At 60.9% G+C, this 16,818-nt stretch overlaps 1 protein-coding gene across 3 annotated transcripts in view; it reads left to right on the plus strand.

The window, feature by feature from the left end:
- SEPTIN9 (septin 9) overlaps positions 1–16,818 on the plus strand; it is a 130,451-nt gene that overhangs the window by 14,845 nt on the left and 98,788 nt on the right. For 2 of the 3 annotated variants that reach the window (XM_024553739.4, XM_045190157.3), the window contains exon 2: positions 469–525. In XM_024553739.4, the coding sequence (XP_024409507.2) occupies positions 469–525 (57 nt within the window). Of the gene's footprint in view, positions 1–468; positions 526–9,937; positions 10,362–16,818 lie in introns of those variants that run through there. The other variant, XM_024553740.4, reaches the window with a different exon arrangement.

Genomic DNA, 16,818 nt, shown 5'->3' on the forward strand with positions numbered 1-16,818 from the left:
AGACAGGTGGATGAGGTCATACCTGGGGGGCTGCCCGAGTGCCACCTCCTCTCCCCTCCCCGCAGTCCCCATGGCCTGGCACGCTGGAACCGACCCCAGATGTTGCAGTTTGGTGACCTTGGGGCTGAGGCTAATTCTGGCCTCAGCTCCTCGTAGCTGTGCAGCTTCAGACAAGTTACTCAACCCCACAGAGACTCAGCTCCCTCCTCTGCGGGATGGGGAAGGGAGGGCTCGGTGGGAAAACGTGTGTGAAGGCTTTGGCCCAGCGCCTGGCCAGCAGCCAGATGGTGGTGGCTGTCACCGCAGGTAGCTGCTGGGTCCAGGTGTTACCTCGGAAGACTAGGGCCTCTGGCCTCACAAGGGACCACCTTCTGGTTCTGGAGCCCTGGCAGGATCGAGGTGAGGGTTTGCCCCATGGTAGCCGCCTCCCAGAGGCCTCTAACCTTTGCCTTCTGCCTTTGTCTTTAGGAGTCACACGGACATCCAGCGGTCGCCTCCGGAAGCTTGGTGACTCGACTGGCCCAGGTACGTGGCTTGTTCAGCCTTGACCCCCTTTGTTCATCTGGGGCAGGTGCTACCACTCCGTGCTCAGAATCTCCCAACCTCGGGGCCCTGCCTGGGCAGGCAGGGGGTGGAGGAGGGGTTCCAGGGCCCCGCTGCTGACCCTCGGCCCCAGGCTGAGTGTATACAGCTTCTCTGCACCAGGCCCCTGACCAGACCCCCGTGGCCGATCCAGGAGCCTGCCCTGGTCTGGGCCATCATGCCCAGCAGCCCAGCCCAGGGCCTGTGCTCGTTCTAGTGGCCCCTTCTCTGCGTCCCAGAGACGCAGGGACTTGCCTCACTGAGGACCCAGCAAACTCCCCGAGGACAGCAGAAGTATGCTGAGGACCTACTGGGTGCCAGGCCCCAGGCAGACCCCAGGGAGAGGCCGGCGCAGTGACAGAACTGCGGCGGCCGTTCTAGAGGAGGGGACGTGCCACTGGGCCCATCTCCCGCCTGCTGGCCCGGCCCTGTCCGGGGGGCTGTCTATGACAGGGGAACAGTCCACTCCTGTCCAGTGTGATGGCCACCGTCCACACGTGACTGTGGAGCACCCGAAGCGTATGGTATTAAGTTCATTTTATGTGTTCGTTGATTCGTGTAGATTTATCTGACTTGTTTTTAATTAGCACGTGGCTAGTGGCTGTGAAATCTGACAGTGCCCGACCGTGCTGGCTGCCCGGGACCCTGGAGCTCCGTACTCAGTGGTCCTGAGCCCGCCCCTAGGGCCAGCGCCAACCTCTCCCCATGTCTGTCCTCCACAGGCCACACTGTCGGTGGCCTGGGCGCCCCCAAACCTGTGGGGTGGCCGAGGGGCCGTGCTCTGCAGGAAGTGGGGCTGATGCGCGGTGGCAGGGGATGTACAGGCTTTGATGGGGAGAGAGCGGAGACTGCCGGCTGGCAGCCCCTGGGCCAGTGGATGATCCACACGTTGGTTAAGCAGGATCCCTGCCCCCGTCGCTGTGTTGGGCCACTAACCACTGGACTTCCCGGCTGCTGCTGCTGCGTGCCTGGGAGCTTTCCTCTGGGGCTGGTTGCCTCTGAAACAGTCTGCCTCTCTGTCTCCCTCTGTCTCCCCTGGGGACTGGGTCTTGGGCTGCCTCCAAGTGATGGGCTGGGGGGAGGGACGGTGCTTTGGCAGTGACGTCTCAGGAGGCTGGCGCCTTGGGCCGGCTGAATGGACACGGCCTCCTCGGGCCGTTGCCCTGTGCTCAGCAAGGCCAGCTCTGCACTGTCAGCGCTTGGCCGCTGTGACCACGGCCCTGCGTGGAAGCCTAACACGTAATTTGCCAAAGCCCGAGACGGGTGATCTGGATTTCACGTGGGACCGCCTGCTGACACATGAAATCCTCTCCCAGGGGGCTCCATGGACTTGGCCTCGACACCCTTTCCTGCCTTCCCGGCCCCCGTCTCGAATCCCTGCCTCCTCTCAGCGAAGACCTGGTCCGTGGTGGGGTTCTCAGCCCCCTTCCCTCTGACCTCTGTGAAGGGGCCGGGCCACACACACGGTGCTTCCCCCATTGCTGTCAGGCTCCCGAGGCCGCGTGTGGGAGCAGGCTGGGGTGGCTGTTCTTGCATGAGCCACCGTCCCTCCACTCAGACCACACCCACGCCACCCTTTCGACAAGCTCACTCATTTCTGCCTCCTTAAAAAAAGGAACTGTTAGACACATACAAATATAAGGAGTAAAATGTGACCCCTGGGTGCTGCCCCACCCTGCTTTAGAAATCGGTGCTACCGGTGCAGCCCGAGCCCCTGGGGGGCCCTTTCCGCGCCCCCGTTCCAGCCGGGGGGTGACCACCGGTCTGCGTTTAGAACAGGTCCCCGGGGGTGCCTGTGCTGTGTGTTGGCGATAGCAGAAAGTCCCATCCTGAGCACGGACGGGCACAGCATGTTGTGGGGTGGGGGCGTCTGCTGCGACTCTTGGCTTTGTCCCACGGCGGGTGACTTGGAGATTCACCCACGTGGATTCCTGGAGCCTAGCACTTTGCGTAGACCGAGGGTGCGCTGGGGGTTCCACGGGAGGTGGCCTCTGTTCCGACGCCCCTGGAAACCTTCTCCTGTGCGCTTCTCTGGGCGGATCCTGGGGCTCTCCCAAGGACCCTTCTGACTTGCTCTGCCCACTCACCGCTTCCTGGGCCTTGAGCAGCCACTCTGGGCAGCTGCCACCCAGACCACAGCCTCCGGCCAACCTTTGCCCCGGTTCCCAGGCACTGTCTGCATCTTCACCGCCTCGCCGCCCAGCCCTGGAGCCGCCTCCTTCTGCCCTGACATCCGGTGTGCCGCTGGAGCTTGCTTCTCCTCTTTCCAATACCTCTGGGCTCGGGGGCTTCCTCCCCAGTCCCACCTCATCCTTCCATAGTGGGGTGAACAGGGTCCCCCCAAATTTGTGTTCATCCAGAACCACAGAGGGTGGCCTGCTTGTGGCAGTAGGTCTTTTACAGACGTGGGTAGTTAAGGACCTCGGACGTTGGAGATGGGGCGGGCCCTCAGCCCAGTGGCTGGGGTCCTTATAAGAAGAGGGGAGACCCGCAGCCATGTGACGACAGAGGCCAGACTGGGGTGAGGAGCCACAGCCAAGAGGCGCCTGAGGGCGGCTGAAGCGGGGACAGTTAGGGAAGGTTTTTCCCCAGAACCCCTGGCCCCTGGATTTTGGATTCTGCCTCCAGACCCGAGAGAGAAGCGATTTCTGTTGTTTTAAGCTGCTCAGTGAATGGGGTTTCGTCACGGCAGCCGCAGGAAGCCAGCGTGCCTTCCCGCCTGCCTGTGGCCCCACCCGTGCGTGCTCGGCCTTGTGCTCAGATGTGTGGAGAGGTCCTCTGTCAGCGTCCCGCATACGGTTGGCCGGCCCTTTCCTTAGCTCGCCAGGGCACAGGGCGCGCTGCCTGGCACAGCATTGCTGATGTGCTGGGTGGTCAGGTGCCCCAGGCATCAGGCCACAAGGGTGCGCCTTGTGTCGAGGAGCTGGCCAAGGGAGAGGTGGCCGGGGTCTTGGCTGCCGGTGGGCCTTGTCCCTGGAGCTCCTTGCTTTCTCTCCCATCCACTGACACCTGTTTCTTCGTTTGCCTCACGTCTCAGCCTCGCATCCACGCAGGTCCTCCAGCAAGAAGTCTCAGTGTGGTCCTGGACCTCTGGCCTCCCCCAAGCTCCCCCAGGTCCGCAGGTTGCCAAGATCTTAGTAACTCCCCCCCCACCCCCCCCAACAGCCCTGCGAGGCACTGCCCACAGGCTTGACTGTGTCTTGGTCAGGCCTCTGGTGACCCTCCTCCTCCCCATTCCCTTCCCCCCATGCAGTGGGCATTTGCTGGTCCCGCCCGGGGGCCAGAGACAGGGTGATAGGCTCCAACCAGGTGATTACTTACAGCGGACCTGCTCATGGGAGCTGCCCGCACCTGAGTCTCGGCCTCTCCCCTCCTTCCCTGAACGTGAGTCTCAGCACCTGCTCCAGCTTCTCCACCAGCTGCTGGACCGTGGGCTCTGTGCAGTCATTCAGTCACTGGGCCGGTGGCCAGCAGTGTGGCCAGTGTCCGTGCAGGTGCCTGGGGCTCAGGCTCCTGGATCCCCCTGTCTCACTCCGACAGCATGCGGGGTGGCTGGGAACCCGGGCCCCTGGCTGCAGGGATGGCGGGGGGTCTGGTGGGCATAGGGGGCATCCAAAGCAAGAAAGAGACTAGGCAATGCCTGAGTGACCACCCAGCCTCATGCCTGGGAAGGTGCGAGGCCTGGAGGCTGATATCGGAGGCTGGAGAGCAAAAATCTGGGAACACCTGGAGAAGAGGGGGCCCCAGGTCAGAGACTGGGGTCACCATTTCAAGACCGTCGAGGACCTGAGGGCTCGGATCTTTGCAAGTTCCGTGGACAGTGCCCTCATCCCTCTGCAGATGGATGCTGCTCATTGTGCTGCTGATGACTTCAGAGTCAAGTATGAGACGGAGCTGGCCATGCGTCAGTCTGTGGGGAGTGACATCAGTGGGCTCTGAAGGTCACTGATGATGCTGGTATCACTCGGCTGCAGCTGGAGGAGGAGACTGAGGCTCTCCGGAGGGGCTGCTCTCCGTAAAGAACCACGAGGAGGAAGTGAAGTCTGTGGAGCCAGACTGCCTAGCTGGGGTGACCGTGGGATTGGCTGCCTGCAAATCCCAGGCGCTCGGGGCATCTGGGCCCAGTGTGAGGAGCTGGCTCAGGAAAACCGAGAAGAGCTAGACACACACTGGTCCCAGCAGACTGAGGAGCGCTCCACAGCAGCCACCTCGCAGACCACTGAGGCAGGAGCCGCTGAGATGACACAGACGCATGCCCGGTCCTTGGAGACCAGCCTGGACTTGGTGAGAAATCTGCAGGCCCGTTTGGAGAGCAGCTTGAGGGAGGCGCAGATGCGCTGTGCCCGGCGGGCGGAGCAGCTCAGCAGGGCCCTGCTGCACTGGAGTCGGAGCCGGCCCAGTCCGGGCCAGAGGGGCAGCACCAGGCCCAGGAGCACAGGCCCTGCCGAACATCAAGGTCAAGCTGGAGGCCGAGACCACCACCTACCATCACCTGCTGGGAGAAGGGGAAGACTTCGATCTCGGTGACTCCCTGGACAACAGCCACACCACACAGTCCACCCAAAAGCCCGCCACCCACAGGACTGTGGATGGTGAAGTGGGGTCTGAGGTCCCTGACACCAATGTTCAGGGGCATTAAGTCAGCAGAAGCGGGGCAGAGGGGTGGACAGGAGGCCAAGAAAAAGTCCAGAATCTAACCAACAATAAAGAAGCCCAGGGCTCCTTTCCCTGAAGGATAAGCTCAAACCCAAGGACGGTGTTCACAGGGCTCCCAGCCTGGCGCAGACTCCGCCGCCCAGCCTGATAGCCCTGCGCCCTCCCTGCCCGCTCCCAGTGCCCGCCCGCCTGTGGGTCGAAGCCCCCCACTTCCCCACCGCTGGAGGCACTCTCCTCCCAGGGTCCCATGGACCCGAGCGGCCAGTCCCCTGTAGCAGCTCGGCCTCAGGTGTCCCCATATCCTCCCCGCACAGGCCTGGGCTCTCCCATGGCACACAGCAGGCGGGAAGTAAGTTATGGAACTGAACTCAGTAGGAGAAGTTTGGGGGGAGTCGGCCAAAGGCAAGTTTAAATAGAAATATCAGCTTTCCTTTGCCTTGAGTGAAGCGTAGCCTTCCTTTTTGTTTGCCTTCTGGGAAGAAATTTACGGAGAACGGGATGTCTCCAAGGTGGAGAGGAGGGAGGGGCAGAGCCCGTCCGGCAGGGCAGTGGGTTTACATTTAATTATTTAACACAAAGTTAAAACTCAGTTCCTCAGTAGCACCGGCCACATGGCAGGCGCTCAGCCGCCACACGCGGCTGCCACTTCGGAGCCGGCGGAGGGAGAACGTTGACATCATTGCAGGAATTTCTTCTGGGCAGCCCTGGCCTGGGTAACGTATGCACACAGGGTCCTGGAATTCTCCGCTCACGCAGCGAGTGTGTGCTGGCGCCTGCCGAGCCGGCAGAATTCAGTATTCTGGGGGGCCGTTTACACTCAGGGACGCCGGGGCAGACTCTACCAAGGCCCCAGCCTCCACACTGCCAGCTCCTGTGCGCCTTGCAGGCGGCGGAGGCCTCCTTCAGGAATGACGCGGCAGCTCACTGCCTGGGCCCCACTGCAGCCCCGGCAGCCTGGGATGGGTAGCTGAGCCTGAGGCCGTTGGCAGTGGAGTCCGCCTGCCCATATGGGCTGCTTCTCTCTGTTGTCTTGGTTTCCTTCCACCCTGGCCTGGAACCACTCCCAGAGCAACAGGCCAGCCCAGGCTGTGCCCACCAGTCCACCCTGCCACAGTCCCCGGGCCTAGAGTGGCTGGTCTATATTTATTTAGGAACAGCCGAACCTTGAGGCACAATAAAAAGTGGAGAGAAGATTCTGGAGAGGAATGCAGCCGGCCCCAGGCCCGGAATCCTTCCTGCTCTGGGGAGGCTGCAGGCAGCCAGACTGGGGCCAGCCAGGAGGGTCTCGGCCGGCTGCCCACCCTGCTGGCAGGTATGGGTAGCAGTGGCCTCGGGAGGTCAGAGGGAGGAGTTGGGTGGAGGTCTATTTTTAGCTCAGGGAAGCAAACTTCAGTGGTTGAGTCTTTTAAAGCAGAGGTTGCCTGGGAGGGGGCGGGGTGAGGTGGCAGAAAATCCGAGCCCAGAGCCTCAGAAAGTGTCCTTTCAGCCGGTCCCTCCTCCCCCTGCCTCCGCAGGACCCCTCCCCAGAATGTGCACCAGGAGCAAGGCCATGTCCGTCCTGCCGCCCCTTCCTGACACCCTGCCCTCTGAAGATTCACCCTGGTGTCTGCTCCTTTCCTCCCAGCCCGGCGGTGGGACTTCAGGGCACCTCTGTCCCCTCCTGGCCTGGTGCAGGGGGCGAAGATGTGCTTCACAGGAGGGGACAAAGGAGTGTCTGCACGGATAAAGCAGTCCGCGCTCTGAGGGGCTGGGAGTGTGCAGATCAGGGGTGCAGGTCTGGGGGCGAAGGACAGAGACACCACCTGGAGGATTGTCTGGGAAGGGCTGCCAGGCAAGTGTGCCCGCCCCAGGATGTGGGCAGGCTGGGGCTTTCTGGCCAGCACACGCAGCTTCCTGAAGCTGTGGCCTGGGGGTGGGGCGGGGAGCCTGCATCCTGGGACAGAAGCGTGGGTTCAACTTGGGGAGTGCTGGATGAAGGCGGGCCAGCCCCTCCTGGACATGTTCAGGAGGCAGGAAGGCCCCTCAGCTGTGTTTGCTGTGCCGGGTGCGCCTGGCGAGTCTGAGACAGGGAGAAGGCTGCGTGGGGCCTAGAGCTCTGTCTGCCATGGAGCAGGGAGCCTTGTGGGGAACCCACTCTGGGGAAGGGGGGCTGGCCTGGCCTGGCGAGTTGCCCCTGAGGAGGCGGGGACTCTAGAGAGGGGGATTGGTGGGTGCTCCCGCCTCTCACTGCCCGGCCTCACCCCACCTCTGCTCGGGCCTCTGAGCTGGCTCATGACTAACTCGGGCCTCATCCCAGCCAATTGGTGTTGCCAGGTTTTTGGTTTCGAATTATCTCCTGCTTGGGCCAGCATGCTTGGATTTTTAGGCACGGTGGGGGAATGGACCTTGAGCCAAGCTATGCCTGGGGAAAGCCAAGGGCCAGAGCTGTGCTCAGCAGCTGCACCAGCCACAGCGGTGAATCAATAGCGTGCTCAGCTGACGCCTGCAGGAGGTGGTGGGGTTGCCTGAGCCTGCCACAGCCCGGCCCCCCATCCTGGCCCACCAGCCGGCCGGCCCGGGTCTGCGGCATCATGGAGGCTTCCTGGGCCTGCTGCTGCCCTGGAATTGGTGCTGGAGAGTCCGTTTGGCTTTGAAGGGGTCTCTTTATAGGTGTTCTATAGTATCTAAACTTAATACAATGAGCATGTGTTATATTCATACTCAGAAAAACCAATAAGGAAGGTTTTTTTTTTCAAAATCAAAAAGGAGATTAAATAAACCAAATAAATGGGCAACCATGTCCATGGTCCCCATTGCTCTAATTCAGCAATTGTCCGTGGTTGGCTTCATGTTATGTTTTAGAAGGAAATAGCCTCAGCAGAAATGCCACTGGGGAACGCTGGCGCTTGTCTGTGGCTCCTCTCTGAGTGAGTGTCCTGGGGCAACTGTAACAAGTTTCCACACGCCGGGGGCAGAAAGCTGCAGAAATGTATCCTCTCGCAGTTTGGAGGCTGGAGCCTGAAATGACGGCGTGGCAGGACCTGCTCCCTCCAAAGGCCCTAAGAGAATGTGTTCCTGGCCTCTTCCTGCTTCTGGGGCCGCCAGCATTCCTTGGCTGGTGGCCGCATCACTCCGATCTCCAGCATCTTCCCATCTTTCTTTGTTCGGCCTTCCCATCCCCCACACTGCATGGCTGCCTGATCTCACTCTGCCCCCCCTTATACGGGCACATGTGATGCCCGTTAGGGCCCACCCCGACGACCCAGGATAATCTCCCCATGTTAAGATCTTGCACTTAACCGGTGTACAGTGACACTGTCTCCAAATAAGGTCTCCGGTTCCAGGGATTCGGGCGTGGTATCTTTAGGGGACATTATTCAGCGCACCACAGTGTCTGAGCCCCAGACTCCCCTTGGCTGAGACCCTGTCCCCACCTTTTGTCCCCCTGCAGGCTGCCTTTGGGGCTGTCCTCCAGGCTCTGCTGGGGTCAGGTGGGGGGCTATGGTTGCTGTTTGGTGTCTCCCAGACACCAAGTTCTGCTGGAACACGTCCCCCACCCAGGAAGCGGCCCTTGCTACCTAGCAGACTGCATTTGGGGTCTTGTCCCGGGCAGGAGGGGATGGGGACTTTGTATGCTCCAGCAGAGGCTTGTGCTTGGGCTCCGCCCTGGTGACATGGGGCTTGTGTGGCTGTGTCCAGCGGAGACTGCCCATTCAAGAGGCCGGAGGGGCAGGGGTGGGCGGCAAACAATGAAAATGAGGGAAGGGGCCGCAGGGACCAGTGCCAACTGGAAAACGTGGTTCCGTCTGAAAGGGGTGGCATCTCCAACCCAGCCCACGTGGCCAGGCAGGAAGGCCCCTTGCTGTGGCCGTGTGCCCAGGGGGGCCAGTTTCCAAGAGAAGCGAGAATCCGGAATTCTCAGTGACTTGCCTGAGTGTCCCAATTGGCGCGAATGCAATTTCCTCCAGCAGGGCCTGTCTCTGTCTCAGGGAGGGGGGGGCTGCCAGGCTGAGCCCTAGAGGTGGATGAAGCTCACAGGGCGCAGGGGGTGTCCGCAGCCCCCCACTGGCCCTGACTCTGACCAGGTGTGGGTAGGCCCCCCCAAGGCTGACGGGTTGGCAGCCCTGGGAACCCTAGTGAACAGGAAACAGCCCTGAGCTGCCAGCCCTGCTGGGCTCCACGCCCCCTCCCAGAGAGGCGCTGAGTCTGGGGAAATTGGTGGTAAGGAGCCGCGCTCCCTCCCAGGGGACAGCTGGAGACTCACTGACTCACGAGTGTGGTAGGGATCTTCCAGGAAGTCTCCATCCAGCTTTTGCTCTCAGCTTGGGCGGGGACGGCCAGCTGCCTCTGTCACCGCAGGCAGACGGGACATTGGGGCATCTGCGGGGTGACTTCGTGGGGCTCCTTCCGGGCAGGTGCTCCCGAGCCTTCCCTGGGCCGCTTGCCTGGGGCATGACAGCCCCTCCTTCCAGCCAAGTTGGGCTCGAAGTGACAGGCGGGCAGCAGTTGGTGGGAAGGAGAGGCAGGCCCAGGAACTGGGCTGTTCAGACGCTGAAACCAGAGGAAACCAGAGCATCGCGGGACCAGGAAAATGAAAGACTTTGGACGTCGCCAGGAATTTGACTCTGTGAGCTGGTTTCCAAGAGGCTAAGTTAAGCTTCTCCAAGTGGATATTAAAAAGGAGCAGCGAGCGAGACTCACCGGGGCCAGAGGGGGTGGAGAGAAGGCCCGCCGGAAGCTGGGAGCCACCACGCAGAGAACCCAGACGCCGGACCTCCATCCTCTGTCCTCAGCTGGTCCTTGCCGCCCGCCTGTCCGGTGGACCGGAGGACCTGGCGCTGTGGGAGCCTCTTTTTCCTTCTCCCCTTCGCTCCCTGTTTGCTCCTCTTCAGAGACAATGCCACTTCAGTTTGGAGCGCAAACATCTGATCAGCACATGGAAATGTGGTAATTTGGATGCATTCGCGATCGCAGCAGATTGAAGAAATTAGACCAGACAAAGAGTGTTTTTGGAGGAGGAGGAGGAGGAGGCAGAAGGAGGGAGGGCAACGGGGTGAGAAAGGGGAGGACGCCTGTGGAAAGGGGGACTCGGACTCCGCCTGCTGCTAAGTATATCGTAGTGATGGAGAGAGACCGGATCTCAGGTAGGCGCGGCCCCCCGCCCCACTCCCTCACCCAGAGCTTCCCTTACGCTTCGGGAACTCAGCACCCGGGGGCCACTTGTGCTCACTTTTGTGGACGTATTTCTCTCCCTCTCGGCTGCTCTGAGGTCGTGGGATAGAACGTTCCAACAGCTAAGCCGCGCCGAGTCTGGGTTTTCTTTAAACGCGGCTTCCTCCCCCTCGCTGTTTCTTTCCTTTCCTCACGTGCCACCTTTGCATCTGAGGACGGCCGTGCGTGCTGAGACCGTGGGCGCCGCACTCTGGGAGGGGGTGAGGGCTGCCTCTGGCTCGAGGGTCTGGGCGGCGGCCTTCCGGACGCTGGTCAGTGGTTGGTCTGTCCACCGTGTGGTTTGTGTGTTCACTGCCAGACGGAGCCTGTCTTCAAGGCTGCCGTGGTCTCCTCCCCGAAGTAGCATTTTGGTGCCTTTCTCAGGACTTGATTACAGGGGAGGAAGCTCCCAGTGCCCAGAGGAGACACACAGATGCGTGTGTGTGAAAGTGTGCACGCACAGCAGGGAGTGTGTCCTGTTCTGTCTGAGGCGTGGGGGAATGAAGATGACTCCCGCTTGGGGGTGACGGTGTCATTCGGGTCCTGTCCTTACCTGGGAGCCCCGTGCTGGGTGGGAGGGCGGTGATGATCATCTGTGGCCCTGAGGGACCTTTCAGGACAGAAAGATGGGCAGGTGAGGGCTGTGCTCAGATCCGGGAGCAGACTTGCTGTTTAAAACATCGGGGTGCCATGGCAGGGCCAGGGGTGAGGGCAGGCCGCTGGTGTGTGAGCTGCGAGCCCCTTGGAGAGAGGCCAAGTGGCCGTGCCCGTTGGCAGCCCCCACGCAGCGGGCCCAGGTCCCGGGGCCAGGCGAGGACGGATGAATGGAGAGGAAGAGGCTGCCCGTTCCGTAGCGGCCCAGGGAGAAGCCTGCTCTCCCGCTCAGGCCCACTCAGCAACTCCTGCCCGATTGCGTGCCGTGACTGTGTCGGCGTCTGACAGCACCATGAGTCACCCCTGTCTATTCCACGTCTGCTGCTGACAGCGCACCCCTCGAGCCAGGTGCCGCGGTCCCCCGTGCAGGTCTGACACATCCTGGGGCATCCGCCGTGCCCTGGGCATCAGGGGCTCTGAGCTGACCCCTGGGTCACCGTGAGGCTGAGAAGGTCACCTCATAGTGCTGTTGCCCTGCTCTGTTGTTTGCCAATGTGCGTGCTGTTGGGGGGGACTCCCCAAAAGGCCAGAGAGGGAAGGCCTGTGTCAGCAGCACAGGCCCTGGAGCTGCCGACAGGGCGTGTGCACGGGTGTGCGCGGGTGCCTGTGTCACTGTGCACGCACAGACAGGCCCGGCACTGACCACGGGCGGTGGGGCAGCCATGCAGGCGGCGGACGGCCCGGCCAGTGAAACACACCTACCTGTGTGTGAGCTTGGTGACGTGGGCCCGCCGGACCCTCCGGGGGCCAGGAGCCAGAGCTTCCTGTTCTCCGCCTGGCGGGGCCGCAGAGTGGGCACATGAAAGGAACCTGTGTGGGGCCTGGCAGGATGGCCACTCCGCCGGCCTGGCTGGCAGGGGCCTCGGGGGCCTTGGTCCAGCCTTCATTTTAGGTGGCCAAGCCAAGGCCCAGATGGGTGGCCACCAGGGGACCAGAGAGCTGGCACACAAAGGCTGGGGGGCCCCTGGGGCTTCAGGGTGATGGCCTCGTCTCTGAACCTCCGGGCTCACCAGGCTCCGGGAGCTTCACGTGAACTGACCACCACTGCCCTTGAGAACGGCCGGCTCTGCGCCGCGCGCCCAGGCCTCTGCGGAGGACAGCGCTGGAAAGGATGAAGCAGGGACCTTTTCTCAGGACACGCCTGAGGAAAAACTGCGACTTTCCGTGAAATCCTCATTTGGATGCATCCTCATAAAAGCAAACAAACAAACAAACACAAAACTCATTTATTTCAAAGCTCGGTGAGAAACTGGTCACAGATATAAATGGAAATGAAAATCCCCAAGCTGCTTCCTCCTGTTCCTCGGCCTGGTCAGACCTTGACCTTGGTAGTTAATGGTAACCCAGCACTTGACTGGTCCCTGGGGAAGCGAGTTCCACCCCGTCCCTGCTGGGACCTTAAGCAAGTCCCTCTGTGGCCAGGGCCTCGGTTTCCTAATCTGTGAAGTGGGGAGATGGGCAGGCATGGCCAGAGGCAGACCCCCCACCGCGGGAGGCTTCTGCGTCTGTTCTGGGGGCTCCCTCCTTCTTGTCGGGCAGGCTGCTCTATCTCACCGTAAGATGGTGGTGACCCCTCCTCCCCCACACCAGCACAGGGTAAAGGTGGCCAGGGGTCAGGCTGTTCTGCCTCCCTGGGTGGGGTGGAGGCTCCTGCCAGTCAGATGTCCCACCTGCCTGATTCTGGACATGGCTGCCTTGCTTGAGCCCCACCGGGCTGACGTTGGAGGCGTGTCCAGCCAGCTTGTGGCTGCTGTGCAGAAGCTGTCCAGTCACATTGTGGGGGAGGGTGAGGTCTTCACCCCCTCTGGGAAGGGACTCGGGGCTGGTGTGGGCAGTCGTATGAGTCTTCACGTCCCATCTGGGTAGTGAGCCCGGGGGCCTCCTCCCGGGAAGATGCCCGGGGGGCGGGCCCCTCAGTCAGCAGGGCGGATGAGTCACACAGGCCGCTCCTTCCAGCCAGGGGTCAGCGTTTTGTCTCTTGTTCTGGGCCAGCTTTGTGGCTTTTACAAGTTAAGCAGTTTTATCTGGTTCCAAGGGCTTGTGTTTCAGCAGGGAGCCCTCTCCACTGCGGTTCCTCAGCTCAGCCTGGCCGCAGGGAGGGTGGGCCGGGCCGCCGGGCCAGTTGCAGGCAGGGAACGGGGAAGTCTCCGTAGGGTCTTGACTGCTGGTGTGGGGTCCTGCGAGGGCCCGGCCACCCTGTCCCTGGACGCCTGCCCCTGGCTGGGTGTTTGCCCCAAGCAGCGAGTCGCAGGGTGGTCACCCAGCAGGGGAGCTGGTGCTCTGCTCTTCACAGGTGGTCCTCTCTCCCGGGGAGCCAGAGCCTCGGTCCTCACTTGTCCCTCTCTCTGCTGTCCCCGCTGTGGTCCTGGCCACCTGCCTGCTCTCGCCCTCTCTGGCTTCACTTTCCAGTCTCCCAGATGAGAGGCTTGGCCCCAGGCCCTCCTGGCTCCTCAGCCCTGGCGGCCCCAGGACTGGGTCCCTGTCGTCGGTCCTTGGGCTGCTGTGACCAAGCACCACATGCTGGGCAGCTCTGACAGCATTGGGTTCTCTTCTGGTACTAGGGTCCTGAGGCCGAAATCAAGGTGGGGGCCGGGCACCACATGGAGGGAGTGGCAGGACCTGAACGTCCCTTGGTCTTTGACTGGCCTGTGACAGGCAGGGTGGAGAAACCAGGAGGCCGGGAAGGGGGCAGCTGTCACAGAGGGCGGGCCAGTGATTGCTGGGTGGACCCGGGTGGTTGAAGAGGCTGCAGGACACACTGACGAGGTGACCAGCCCTGCCCCGCCCTGCCCACCCCATCCTGCTATTCCCGGAGGCTGCGGGCCAAGGTCTGATTTGTGCCTGGCCCGGCGTGGGACGGCCTGAGTCCTGGGAAGGTGGCCTCAGGAGTGGTAGGTGGCTTCAGGGAAGGACGGCAGGCCTGGCGGGGGGGCAGTGACTCCTGGTCTCTTGCCATCTGTCTCTTGGGGCCCTGAGTCTCCAGGCAGGTTTGTCCTGAGCCTGTGGTGACACCCTGTGTCTGCAGGGGACAGACACCTTCTCCTGGAGTGGCCTGTGCTGCTGCTTGGAGTTGGCCCTTGGGCAGCCGGTCCTGGATTCTCTCTCTGCTTTCCTGGCTGTGTCCTCTCACCTGGGGAGGGCTGGGGACTTGGGGACAAAGGAGATTCAAGATCCGCTCTAATGGGACAGTGGGTGCCTGTGCCCCACAGAGGGGACATTCTGGTCAGAGCTGTGCCCGAGCTGAGAGAGCATGCTCCTTCACCACCCGTGGTGTGTGGTGGGCGTGGGGCGGAGGCTCCCCACCCCAGGGGGCCTGTGGACTCCCCTCTCCGTGGCTTTGCTTCGGGCCCGTGTCCCATCAGTCCCTGTGCCCCTGGTGTTCATGCTGGGTGGCCCTCAGTGTGGGCTGTGCCCCCCACCGTCCACCCAGTCCAGCCCTGGCTGTCTTGTCCCTCTAGCCTGGCAGCGGGTCCCTGGGGGGGTCCAGGGGCCTCTCCAGGTAGCATGTTCGACCCAAGGTCACACGGCCATGCCCGCTGTGTGAAATGTCGCGGGATGTTGCTCTTCGATAACCTAAGAGCCACAGCGTGAGAATGGCTGACTCCCACATTGTTCCCAGTTCAGTGACTTCTGAGGGTCCTGCTCCCGACGGTGTCTGAGGGGGAGGGAAGGGGCAGCCTTGGGCTGCCTCTGTGATGTGAGTATCGGTGGGGGGGACGCACACGGAGGGAGGCCCTGTAGCCCCACTGCCCCCAGCTTGCAGAGAGCAGCCGGAGGGAAGAGGAACATGTATCTTTCTGGGGAGGAGGGAGAAAGGGGCACCAGTGCTAGACACATGCATCTTCCATGCTTGGGTGCCCCAGATTCACTGCAGTGAGAGGCCCCATGGAGCCCCAAACTCAATGGGAAATCTGGGTGCAGGAAGCCTTTTGTCCAGGAGGTGGCAGTGCAAGCCCTCAAAAGCCCAGCGCCTCCGGGATTTTTATTGGCACGGAATTTGCCGGAGGAGGCTGCCCCTGGTGTTGCTTCTACTCACTGTGGCTATCCGGGCAGGTGTGGAAAGTGGCAGGTGGGAAAATGGGAAACACCACGAGTACCTCTCCTGGCCCCTGGGGGCCAGCGTGCTGGAGAGGGCGCCCAGGACGTCCATCGTGAACAGCGGCGTTTGGGAGCACAGGGCTTCGGGCCAGGGCTCTGCTGCCGCCTCTCTTTTCTTCCATATTTTTGGTTGATGTGCCTCAATCTGTTTTAAACTTTTCCAACGTTTACTGTGAAAAATGTCAAGTACACAGGAAAGATGAGCCACCTGCCCCCTCGATTCTGCACGCATTCGTGGCTCACCTGGCTTCGCCACGCACCCACCTCCCGCCCACCCACAGTCCACATGAGGGGTGGACGCTTCTCCAAATCTGTGACTGAGTCAGTACCCACCTCCCCGTAAGGCCTCAGCTTGCATTCCCCGAACCAGAGTCTGGTGTGGACGCTCCCTGACTTACCACGGAGTTAACGTCGCAATAAAACCTGGTTAATGCACCTCACCTACTGAGCACCATAGTTTAGCCTAGCTTCTCTGTACTGAACGGACACGGCTTTGCTCCACTGTAAAGCTGAGAAATCATGCGCTGGGGACAGTCTGTATTTGTTTATGGTTCTTTTCTCTTTGAAGTAAAATGAATGTACAGATCTCAAGGCTGCCATTCTCTGAATCTGCACATGTGTGCAGACTGTGTATCAAAACTCCAATCCGAATCTGGAACACCAGCATCCCCTTCCCAGGGCCCCTCCCCATCCTTCGAGGCCCCCACCTGAGTTTTTCCAGGCTAGATGAATTTTGCCGGTCTGAATGTCCTTCAGGTCCAGCCATGTTGTTGCGGGTCCCCACAGTGAGCCCCACAATCGCTGCGTGGCGTCCGCCGCATGCATGCCCGTTCTGTGGTCTCTTAGCCATTTTCTGTTCGTGGGCCCCCGGCCATTTCCATTTGGGGCTCTTAGGGACGACGCTGCCTGAGCCTCCTGTATGAGGTTTTTTACGACGCACGCTTGCATTTCTCTTGGGTAAATACCAAGAAGTGCGATGGTTGGGCCAGAGGGTGGGCGTGTGTTTAGTTTTATGAGACTCTTACCCGATCTTTTCCCCCAAGTGGCCTCACCGTTGTACCCGCCCACCGGCCAGGTATGAGAGTTCCGGTTGCCCCACAGCGTCGGCCTGGCCGGCGCTGCCGCGCTGCCGCTCACACTTGGGTCGTCCTGGTGGGTGTGGGGAGGCTTCTCGTTATGGCTTTGACTTGCACTTGCCGGATGACTAATCCTGCCGAGCACTTGTTTCTGTGCTCGTCAGCTATTCCTGTAGGTTCCTTTCTGAAGTGTCTCTTCAAATCTGTTGCTTGGTTTTTCCTTATCCGTCCTGGAGACTGGTCTTTTGTCTGATACACAGATGGCAATTTTTTTTTGCAGTTGTGTGCTTGGCTTGACTATTTTTTTCCTAATGGTACCTTTTCATGAGTGAAAGTTTGCAATTTTAGTTTTGATGAGGTCTGATGTCCCCAGTTTCTTTCTTTCAGTCACCACTTTCTGCATTCTTTATAAGAAGGCTTTGCCTACGTCCACGCTGAAGAGATGTTTTCAATGTTTCTTCTAGAAGCTTCATAGTTACAGCTTTTATTTCAGGTTTAGAAATCATCTTGAGTTAATTTTTGTATGTGGAATGAGGTTAAGATTCACCTTTCTTTCTTTCAT

The sequence above is a fragment of the Desmodus rotundus genome, chromosome 9, assembly GCF_022682495.2.
Source record: "Desmodus rotundus isolate HL8 chromosome 9, HLdesRot8A.1, whole genome shotgun sequence".
NCBI lineage: Eukaryota > Metazoa > Chordata > Mammalia > Chiroptera > Phyllostomidae > Desmodus > Desmodus rotundus.